Source organism: Myxine glutinosa, chromosome 8 (assembly GCF_964187855.1).
Source record: "Myxine glutinosa chromosome 8, kmMyxGlut1.1, whole genome shotgun sequence".
Classification (NCBI taxonomy): Eukaryota; Metazoa; Chordata; class Myxini; order Myxiniformes; family Myxinidae; genus Myxine; species Myxine glutinosa.
In genome coordinates, this window is record NC_136268.1 from 103,774,862 (window position 1) to 103,787,078 (window position 12,217).

At 45.6% G+C, this 12,217-nt stretch overlaps 1 protein-coding gene across 1 annotated transcript in view; it reads right to left on the reverse strand.

The window, feature by feature from the left end:
- Positions 1–12,217, reverse strand: part of TMEM268 (transmembrane protein 268) — a 54,092-nt gene that overhangs the window by 3,464 nt on the left and 38,411 nt on the right. Inside the window, exons 4-9 of the mRNA XM_078783980.1 lie at positions 8,719–8,828; positions 7,997–8,104; positions 7,650–7,802; positions 7,328–7,438; positions 7,002–7,094; positions 4,834–4,965 (exon numbers count right to left, since the gene is read on the reverse strand). Coding sequence (XP_078640106.1) covers positions 4,834–4,965; positions 7,002–7,094; positions 7,328–7,438; positions 7,650–7,802; positions 7,997–8,104; positions 8,719–8,828 — 707 coding nt within the window. The remainder of the gene's footprint in view (positions 1–4,833; positions 4,966–7,001; positions 7,095–7,327; positions 7,439–7,649; positions 7,803–7,996; positions 8,105–8,718; positions 8,829–12,217) is intronic.

The following is a 12,217-nucleotide window of genomic DNA, read 5'->3' on the forward strand; positions in this document are numbered from 1 at the left end:
GAGAAGAATGACCAGCGGAGGACCCGTCGAGCTAGCTCCAGCCACGGAGCTCCGACTACTCTCGCTGCCGGTCTGCCTCGAAGGGACCGGATGCGTTGGGACCTCGCAAGCATTTTGCGGAACCGCGTCGTCAAAGCACGAACTGCTCTCCTGAGGCCCGAACGCCGGAGCAGGCGTGACGGACTCCGGCAAGACGCCTGGAGAACGATGCTACTGGGCAATGGCCTGCGGCCGAAACCCCGTCGGAACGACGGACCCGCTTGGAGCCTAAGGTACGAGTCTAGCCTCGGTTGCTCGAAACGCTAACGGCTCCGTCCGAGAGAATCATCCTAGTTTTGCGTGCCTCGGCCCGAGATGAGATTCCCACGTGAGTGTTCACGACTCCCATGTCTGCCATGCCTCACACGGCCGGCCTACCCGACCAATCGCTGCTCGGTGGAATCACCTCCTACGCAAAGCCGCACGATGCGCCCATCGCAGGCACCACTCTGCGAGGCCGGCGATTCCGATCGCTGCTCGGTGGAATCACCTCCTACGCGCGAATCGCGCGCTGCGCCCGTCGCGGGCACAACCCGACCAATCGCTGCTCGGTGGAACCACCTCCTACGCGCTGATCGCGCACTGCGCCCATCGCGGGCACTACTCTGTGGGGCCGGCGATTCTGATCGCGGCTCGTCGGAATCACCTCCTACACGCGAATCGTATGCGATTCCCCTCGCAGGCCATACCCTGCGAGGCCGGCGGTCCCGATTGCTGCTGGTCGGAATCCCACCTACGCGTGGCTACTCAACGAGGCCGGCGAACTCCGCTGCCTGGAATCGCCTCAATGCATGAAGCTCGCTTGGCAAGAGGCTCGCTTGGCACCATTCGAGGACTCGCCGCAGCACGGATGAGTTTCTAAGGACGTCGAACGGGACCTTCATAGACCTTCACAGCACTCGGGCATTAAGCTAGATGATCATAAACCATAGCATATGTATTCTATATGACTAACTATGTCTAAAACTCCGGACAAAACACGGCCCGAAAGCTATCAAACGAGATGCTACTTCAGGACGTGATATGATTAACACGGTCCGAAGGCTATCAAACGAGACGCTACTTCAGGACGTGATATGTATTCGATCCTTTGGCCTGAAAGCTATCAAACGAGACGCTACTTCAGGACGTGCAGTTTATCGCTGCCAGGCGTGCTTGCCCACTCGACTCGGCGTGCCGGACTGGTTCAACGGGCCGAGCTCGACTTTCGGTTTTCCCTCGAACGCAGTGCGCCCTAGATAATACAATTCACTCGTCGGCCGGGTTCGTATTCCGTACACCAATCTCGAGCCCGCTCGAATGCTGGTGCCCAATGGACGCTAGACTATAGATTTTGGTGTACTACTTTACTCCGTCTGGGGATACCGCTCAGCTGGAACTCGCCATCAAACCCGCCCGCACGCGCCCGAACCAATTGATGACGTCATCGACTAATCACACGTTTGCCCTACAGCGCCAATAACTGCGTCCCGCGCTTGCGTCATCAGAGTACGTCTACCTGCGTTCGTCTACCTAGGTACCTCTACAGATAGCAGAAATACTCAACCTGACCGCCCCAGCCCAAAAGTGCATGCCATAACGTGGCGGCCTTCGAGGGCGACTAGCCAACATCGAGGTACAATCCATTCCCACTGAACTAATTGCATTTAAGTGAGCAATCTATAGCTACCCTCCCAATTCTTTCACCACAGGAGAAATTGCAAGTTCTAGGAAAGAAACGTTGTTGTTCTCATTAAAATGTTCCCGCAATCGTGTTTTAAAAATCCATTGTCTGTACCACTGTGCAGCAGCTGTGTGTGGCTGTGTAATTTTGAACTGCATTGGTTGCACTTTTTAAAAAACCAGGATAGGAAAGGGTATCAATTGGGGATTGGGGATCAATTCGCATTGCGCCCGACTCCCTTGTCTCCTGAGCAAGCCATGCGGGCACCGTCCCGCCTGTCCGCCCTTGACTCTGGGCTTGTTGCTTCTAGGACAGAGCTCTTGGCACGCCTCCACGACACATTTCGAGACTGCGAGACGCCTCGCCCGATCGCTGCCTGTTTGCGTTTCCCTCTGACCCAGACTGTGAAGGTCGCTCGACTTCGGTACGCAGCGCGCGGCTGCTATCTCAAAACTAAAAAACGGGGGGGGGATGGATGAGTGTGGGGGTGAGATGATGGACAATCCATCCGGGACGTTCTCTCGCTGAGTCCATGGATGGACAATCCATCCGGGACATTCTCTCGGTTTGTCAATGGGACAATTCAATTCGCTTTGAGTCCATGGATGGACAATCCATCCGGGACATTCTCTCGGTTTGTCAATGGGACAATCCATCCATCCGGGACATCCTCTCGGTATGTCAATAGGACGGGCCATGGATGGACAATCCATCCGGGACGTTCTCTCGGTAGCCGGTATAGCCGATCTTCTCCGATCCTCCGAGCGCTGTACTGCAGGACGGGATTGCCGTATGCATCGCGGAGGTTCTGCGCGCTTCGCTGGAGAGGCGCGTTTCGGTCGTTTTGTCGTCCATCCGGGACGTTCTCTCGGCAGCCGGTATAGCCGATCTTCTCCGATCCTCCGAGCGCTGTACTGCAGGACGGTATTGCCGTATGCACCGCGGAGGTTCGGCGCGCTTCGCTGGGGAGGCGCGTTTCGGTCGTTTTGTGCGTCGTCGTATTCAGCCATGCCGGTCGTTCAGGCAGCCTTCGGAGGGCGCTCGAGTCTCGTGAGAAGGATCGCTGCCAACGGTAGTTTCACGTGCCGAAGCAAGAGTTTGTAATGCGTATGAGCTGCCGTCAGAGGGCGCTCGAGTCTCGTGATTTAAAAGGGGCCACTGCCGGTATCGAGTAACTCTCGTTATGGCTCTCATCGATTCTCTCCCTCGGCAATTCCATGACATGGACCTAACATGGATCGACCATGTACCCTTGGGAGCCTAGGCAGGTACAGACTTACTGTAATGGACTTACTGTAATGGCCTCCTGTCATGTAATCTTACTTACTGTTACAGCTTACTGTAAAGAGGCTTACTGATTTACACATCTTCCACATCGACACACCTTCCTGTAATGTGTTGCATTGCGACGAATGGACATTCGCTCTTCGACAAGGTACAACTTATCCTATCTAGCTACTGTGCCGACGACCCCGCTGTAAGACTAGACTATTGTGACCCACGGGCTCATCGTCTGCCGGTATCGGACATGATTGCTAACCAGGCTATGAGTGCGCCTAGGGAACATCTGCCGTCCCTCCCTTCGCCTGATACACCCCTGCCTGAAGCAGTGAAGGCACTGAAGTGCCCCTCCGACACCTGCCTCCAGCGGCTACTCCGAAGCAGGGGACACCGGGCTTGGGGATGTCGTACCCGGTAGTTTCCGAACCTGTGCTGGCAGGGTAATCCGCCACCCTGACCGCTACGGATGGACCGACTGACCTGTAATAATAATAATGGATTTACTTATATAGCGCTTTCCAGGAAGCCCTAAAGACGCTTTGACAGAGTGCGAAATATAAAACAATTGCACAAAGACAAGAATCAATAGGGAAATATTTCTTTGACACCCCAATAATAATATGATGACTTCCTCAATCCATTAATGCTGACGCGCGCTCGCTTCCTGCCTAGCGGCAGTATAGTTCGAACAGCGGGGAGAATGTGGTGAAAATGTACCAAAGTTGAACCCAGGTGAGATGCTCACGTAAACCGCTGAGCGGCGTCTATAAGACCTCGGACGTCCGCGACTCGAGGCCACTCCTGCGACATTATACAATGACATGTAGAATTGAATGGTACGTACCCACTTATATTCTAGGCTTGCTTGCATTGACTGATATATTCAATCTTTCTCATATGATGCCTAGATCCTGACATATATATTGCATGATGTATTTTACAGGATGATGTAAAGATCTGATTGAGATTAAACCAACATATGGTCAAGTTGTGGACTTGGTTGATTTTCACAACACCTGCCCTGCAGGGAAAAATGGCCTCTAAAGGTGGTTCTTTCATCCACAGATCCAACACGCCTCCACAAATCCCACCATGCATCCACAGATTGAACATGCATCCACAAAGCCAACCATGCATCCACAGATCCAAAATGCATCCACAAATCCCACCATGCATCCACAGATCTAAAATGCATCCACAAAGCCAACCATGCATCCACAGATCCAAAATGCATCCACAAAGCCAACCATGCATCCACAGATCCAAAATGCATCCATAAATCCCACCATGCATCCACAGATCCAACACGCCTCCACAAATCCCACCATGCATCCACAGATTGAACATGCATCCACAAAGCCAACCATGCATCCACAGATCCAAAATGCATCCACAAATCCGACCATGCATCCACAGATCCAAAATGCATCCACAAAGCCAACCATGCATCCACAGATCCAAAATGCATCCACAAAGCCAACCATGCATCCACAGATCCAAAATGCATCCACAGATCCAAAATGAATCCACAAAGTCCACCATGCATCCACAAATCCCACCATGCATCCACAAATCCAACTATGCACCCACAAATCCCACCATGCATCCACAAATCCAACCGTTTTGCATCATGCCAACTGCAATGCAACAGAGTAACATAAAAGCCAAGCAGACAGGGACCTCTTGATTTATCTCAATAAAAAGACAATGTGCATTTACATTTGCACACAGAGCTACAATGACTGTGAGAATACAAGATTACAAACCGACAGACTAATCACCAACATATACTATGCAGTGCATAATCAAGCAGTGCATTGAAGGAAATGCATCTTGTCTTTTTGCATTACCTGTGGCGTACCCTGGGGGACGAACTGAGCAGTGCGTAGTGGCATCTCTTTGATAAGCTGTTGAGAGGACAACAGAGGTACGGTCTCCGAATTCACAGTAATAGTCACGTGATCCTGAGAGGAACACATGATCTGCAAAGGTGGAGGAGGAAGAAGCTCATTATAGATAATCAAAAACACATGTTTCAAACAGTTTGTAGTTGTCATGAGCTCTGTATAAGCTCTCTGTTTGGTGAAGATCCTTTTCTTCATACAGTCACGTGAAAAAGTAAGTACACCCCATGTAAAGTTTTGACTTTTTCAACATATTTCAACATACAGCTATTTGATCTTCATTTCAACAATATTGATAGATAAAGGTGATATAATAGAACAAATATCATGAAACATTTACATTTTGTAGTCCATTGTATAAATGAAATAAACAAATGCAAATTTCGCATGTGGAAAAAGTAAGTACACCCCTACATTTATCACTACTTCAAATACCTAAAATTAAAATCAGGTGCACCAGCTCAGGTGAAAATGATTAGAACATCGTTAGAGAGGATCTTGGAGGAACCTGTCTTATTTAAACCTCAGACATTTAGTTTGGTTTGCTCTTTGTTGTTGAAGTGTGCGGCGTCACCATGCCTAGATCAAAAGAGCTCTCTGAGGCCTTCAGAAAGAAGGTTATAGATGCCTACGAGTCTGGGAAGGGATCTAAAAAGATCTCCAAACAATTTGAAATCAATCATTCGACTGCACGGAAGATCATCTACAAGTGGAGAAGATTCCAAACAACTGCCAACTTGTTCAGGCCAGGCCGCCCCAGCAAGTTCAGCCCGAGAGCAGACCGCAAGATGCTCAAAGAAGTCTCTAAGAACCCCCAGAATGTCATCATGGGACCTACAGGTAGCTCATGCCACTGTTGATGTCAAAGTGCACGAGTCTACCATTAGAAAGCGGCTGCACAAATTTGATCTACATGGGAGGTGTGCCAGGAGGAAACCTTTGCTGTCCAGAAAGAACATCAGGGCAAGACTAAAGTTTCCCAATGAATTCAATGAATGAATTTGTTTGGGAAATGAATGTAAGCTCTTTCACGAGCCTCGATTCAGTATACTAAAAAAAAAGAAGAAAAAAAAGGCAAAGATCTAGGCAAAGACCAGCACTTCTGGAACAATGTGCTCTGGACAGATGAGTCAAAGGTAGAGCTATTTGGCCACCGTACCAGAAGACATGTTTGGCGAAAACCAAAGACAGCATTTGACCACAAGAACTTGATACCAACTGTAAAGCATGGTGGTGGAAATATTATGGTTTGGGGCAGCTTTGCTGCATCAGGGCCTGGGCAGCTCACAATCATAGAATCCACTATGAATTCTTCATTGTACCAGAGGGTGCTTGAGGATAATGTGAGGCCATCTGTCGGAAAGTTGAAGCTCAACCGAAGGTGGACCTTGCAACATGACAATGACCCTAAACATACCAGTAAATCCAACAAGGAATGGCTGAAAAGAAAGAAATGGAGGGTTCTGGAATGGCCAAGTCAAAGCCCGGATCTAAATCCCATCGATATGTTGTGGGAAGATTTGAAACGAGCTGTGCATGCAAGAAACCCCTCAAACATCGCACAGCTGAAAGAATGCTGCATGGAGGAGTGGGCAAAAAATTCTCCCAGTCGATGTCAGAGACTGGTAGACAGTTATAAGAAACACCTTCTTGAGGTTGTTTCTGCCAAAGGGGGCAATACCACCTATTAGAGCCAAGGGTGTACTTACTTTTTCCACATGCGAAATTTGCATTTATGTTTATTTAAATTATACAATGGACTACAAAATGTAAATGTTTCATGATATTTGTTATATTATATCACCTTTATCTGTCAATATTGTTGAAATGAAGATCAAATAGCTGTATGTTGAAATATGTTGAAAAAGTCAAAACTTTACATGGGTGTACTTACTTTTTCATGTGACTGTAATGAGTGAGACAATGTAAATTATTACTTACTAAAGTTTTCGCTGACACTCCAAGCTCTATGATGGCTATGACAATAATAATTAATAATAGTATATATATATATATATGTATTGTTATGTGGAAGGGGATCAATAGCTAGACTTTAATAAGTGTAGTATAGTTTGTGTGTTTTGAGTAGGTTAGATTGCCATGTATCACCTTACCTTAGCTAACCCATCACCCCTCATCTGCAGTGTCTGCACGGCACTTTCCAAGACCTGCTCACAAGGCCCTGGGTCGAAGCGCACAAATGCCAGCGGCCATGCGGTCAAGATAGAAACAATATAGAATCTGCCGCTACCAGAGACACTTCAACATGACCCCTTCAAGGCCTACATCCACTGAAACCATTCCCTCTGAAGAGGAAAATGAATCGATTTTAAATGATGCACATACACATATATAAATACATAAATAACCATTCCACTCTACCTTAAGTCCTGCCTCTTTATCCCTTCTTTCTTTCCATACTTCGCTCATTTTAGGATACCAGCAATTGACTGCGGCAATGGGAGAATGAATGCAACACACCGAGCAGGAGGTGGTGCCGGAGGAGGACCTCATTGGATACAGCGAGACGCAGGTCAATGCTCAGGTTGAGCTGCAGGAAGGAAGTTCATACCAGAAAGTAATAAAGACCGATGCGCTTCATCTGGACATGTAAACTATTGGAAAGTGTTTTCAAAAGCCAAGAACCAGAAGGAATTCCATCAAAACTTGCTGTTACAGCCCAAAGTTATTCAAAGAAAGAGAGATATACATACTTCAGATGGGATAATGATGTTGAAAGCTGGAAGAGAAGCACTTAATACCTTTTTGCTGTGAAAGTGGCTAATGGCGGCGAATGAAAGTGTCAGGCCTAAAGCAAGAGGTAATCCAAGGAAGGCAGCACTCAAAGCGTCAAGGTTTGGAGAAAAGTGCCAGATTGTGGCAGAGATGTCACACCACCCAGTGACGAAGAACAGCTGTATCAGGGTTTGAATGGTTGTGGGAGAGGATGATCGGGGTAAGTGAGACAGATGAGATATTGAAGTCAAGGTTTATGGGAACGGAAGGGTCTCCTAGCACAGCACCATTGACAATGTGAATGATCTACTTTTTGTAAGGTGTTTGTATAGCTGTGAAGTTCAGAAGGTGAGTGCGGATGTGTCAATCTGACCAGCAGAATCAGCAGGCTGCAGGACTCGGATAAGAGCACAACGAGACGGCGTAACTGTGGATCTTGTATCGTTTCCGAGAGAGCCACGTTGATATCACCCAGGGGTACCTGCTCACAAAACCAACAGAAATATCAGAGCAATTACATCGGTCCATGGTCCTCCATGTCATTGGCATGTTGAGACAAAAGGCCGAGGAGTCTGATGGTCTACTTCAGGTTGGTGGCCTTGCAGCCTTTTCTATTTAAAAAACCCTCTCCACTCCCCAATCCCATGCTCGTGGTGCATCCGTACGTTATGGTTCTCCGGTTTCTTCCTTGCTCCATTTTATATGTTGATCCTCTTGTTGCACTGCTCTTCCATAGGCTTTCTCATCTGTATTTTAAAGTCACAATCACCTTGTACAAGTGAGTGGTGAAGGAAGGGTGCACGGTCCCAAATTGGATGGACAAACTGGGCGATCCATCTGCTTGAATTATCTGGTGGACATTAAAGATTCCATGGTGTCTTTCCCAAAAAGTAATCTCCAGCACCCTAAACAAATTCCAAATTCCTGCTCCAACCTACTTTGTCGAACGTTAGGCCAAACCAGCCTTTTCGTGAAAGACCTGAGCCCAAAAGCTCCCCCCGGCCGACCCCACAAGAACTTGGGATTGATTGGGCCATTGTAATAGTCGAAGTAATAGTACTATTACTGTAACACGTGGAGTTGTTCAATGCTTACCTGCACACCAGCCAGGTCGAGTTCTTGCTGAACTTGCTTGCAATCGCATATCATGTCCCAGCTCCGGCCAGTCTTGCTCCACAGGACAATCACGTGTCCATTGGACAGCGCTGGAAAAATCACCACAAATATAAATCGTACTTATTATCAGCACAATCATTATTCATCATCGTATAGTGAATTGCACCTTGCATTTTATCATCACAAAGATCTGCATCTCTTGATTTAAGGGGCCAAGTGGGATAAAATGCAGGGTTTTACACGCCATCAAACAAATGCACATATCCACACTCACAGACAAGCTACCCCCTACAAACCATATATCACTGGAAAGCTGACAATCTGGAGAATACAAAAATTGAAGAATGAGACAATACACCTTCAAATAAGGAAATTACATTTATTTTCCTCAACACAATTGAAAATTTACATTTTTGCATTTTGTCAGCAAAATTGTAACCCCATACAACTAACTCAGGCAATCTACTTTTTTCCTCAGTTTTACATATTATAGGGATGTCCTAATATTTGAATGATGGCTTTTCTTCAAATCAGATTATTTCAGCTGCACACTGATTATTTTTTGTAGAAACAGAAAAAGGTGACATTTTACTTCATAAATTTTTTTAAGTCGGGGTATCTCTAAAAGCCATCATTAATCCACTCAACACCTCAAACCTGACATTCTGACCAAATTTGAAGAAATTCTGATGATTCGTTTTTGAGTTATAACAAGTTTATGAATATTCATGAGAGCACAGATGTTTCTGAAAGAACATACATCAGAGTATTTTGACATGAAAAAAATTTTTAAAAAATTTTACTCAAATTTTAGCCCACTCGGCCCCTTAAAGTGCAAGTGACAATGTATATTGGGCCTTATTAGGGAGAATTATGTTCATTTTTAACATTTATTTGGCAATACACAATATTTAGTGATTATAGTTAACATAATTAGCATATTTTTGCCATTTTTCAACACATATCTTCATATGCAATAAACCGGAAGCGTTCGGAATTTTCCGGAATGTGACGTCACGAAAAGACTTCGCCTGCGAACAGATGATTTATCGCCATCACAAAGCTATTGCGTTGATTTGCCGTGTGATGTTTACCTGATTATTTTTACTTATTGCGTGTTTCAATTGACAATGGTACGGAAGTGTGTGACGTACGGCTGTTCTGCCAGCTACAAAGAGGGCGTAAGCCTACATATGTGGCCAAAAAAACCACAAATAGCGAGGTTATGGACTATTTTTGTTTAAACCAAAAGAGCAAAATGGACGAAAATATCTACTTTTGCAGTGCTCTGTTCGCGACACTTTACCCAGGAAATGTTCGATGTTAATCCTGTGCAAGTGTCCCTGGGATTTGGTAATAGGTGAGTGTGTATTTAGTTATTTGTTGTACAGTGACAATAGTCTGAATATGACAATTATCTTTGATATAATAATGCCAATCTCTGAATCAGTCAATGATTGATGATGATCAAGCTCCATTTTTGTCGGATATCCCTTCCATTGAAATACATTATACAGGTAATTACACGGGGTTGTGTTGTGTATTGCTTTGTCTAGCAACGCTAAACTGCGGCCTGACGCTGTGCCCACAATACACGCCAAGGACAAAGTGGAAGAAGAAACTCTTGTCACTGGGGAAGAAGAAAGGATTTGGTCGAGTGACGCAGTGGACTAGAAGTCTGATCAACCACTTGTACTGGAGCGTTGTAAGCAGTGGTGGGGATGGTGACCTCGCTCTTGCAAAGTGGCAATCAGTTGCAAATCACTTGGTGAACATACACTCCGGCCACAGTGACTTATTCCCATCTTGCTTGCACTCTCCAGTCACAGGAAGCAAAGAATGGTTCGAACCAGGTAGGTTGATTGTTCTCAGCAGTAATAATTTGCTTACATCAACAATAGTTCTTCTTTTTGACGTGTGCATGTGAAGCTGTGTGATATTCGTGTTGTAGTGTATATGTAACGCTGTGCTTGCAGGTTGCACTGACTTCGAGCAACTCTCGGATATTTTATCAAGCACCTATCTGAGAAACAATGCCAGAAAGATGTCACCGTTGGGTCAGACGTCCAGCATTGAAGGCTACCACAGCGTGGTCAACCATTTCGCCCCAAAAATGTTTCACTTTGGGTACGAGGCCATGAAGAGCAGGTTAGTTGAGTATAAGCAAGACAATAAATGCACTGGAATTGTGTACATGTCTGTAAATGGGATATACTTCCAGGTTTCAATATTTATTTTGCACATGTGGTTGTAGTTACTAATCTATTTGCTTAAATTTCAGACTATCTCTGGCAGCGCTGCACTTCAACGAAAATGTGCAACGAACCCAAGCAAAAAACAAAACAGGGGAGGATATGTTCACCATGGCCTATCCAAAATCTAAACAAGGCAACTACACAGTGCGCAAGATTATGGACTCTTGTTCATTTGGTGGGTGTCAATTAGCGAGTTTTTGATGAGTACAATATTCGTGCTAATTAGTCATTACTCACATAGATTGACGACGAACTTTAGTGGGGCTTAGAAGAACACTAACACATGGATACTGGAATTTGAACAGGGATATTCAACGTGCTACCACGAGGCATTTATTGTGTTAACTTTTTGTGTGATGTGTGTTTAATTACAGATTACGTTGACGAGCTCTTCACAGAGTTGATTGCCATCATCACGAGTGATGACGTGCGACGTGCCAACAAGTCGTCTCACCGTCCACCCCCACTCTGCAGCCAGTACAGCAGACCCATCAAAGCCGACGCAGTTGCTGGTCAATTTTCACGTTTCAAGTAGCTACTTGTACATCTGAGTTTGTGATTAGTCTGTTTTGTTATTAATTATGAATGTTTCACGATTTACTTGTCTTAGGTCACATTGTATATGGTCACTAATTTGTTATACGTTATAAATAGTTTGTGTGTTCTTATTCCAAAGCTCATCATAGCTAATTTTACTATGTTTTCTGAGAGCATGTTTACTTTTTATATGGGGCACCTGTTTACTATGTTTATATTCACCTTTGAATTAGATGGATGATCAAAAATACACATATTGCCTCCATTGTTTGTTTTAAACCTTATTTGTAAAGAACAATGGTTCCACTGAATCAAATATAGTTTATTACAATTTACATGGGGTCATCACTCAAAAATCCCTTGTATTGAGATTGACCTGGTTCAGAAAATTCCTCCCTGATCTTCGTCACTGTGCATGCAGGAAAGACGACTCTGTTGTGGCGGCCAAGCTTGCCCCACAGCCACCGCACCATCTGGCGATAGGCAACATAGCGCTGCCTCTCTTGCACTGTTCCCACAAAAGCGTCAGCTGTACACATAGCCATTCCACGCAGTCTCAAGGACAAATTCGTTCAAGCACACGGCCTGAAATCCCGGGTGTTGTGTTATGCAGTTCACATCCATCATTCCCTGAATTCGACGTGCTGTCTGTCCAATCTCGTGACAACACGTCGATTCCCTGACTG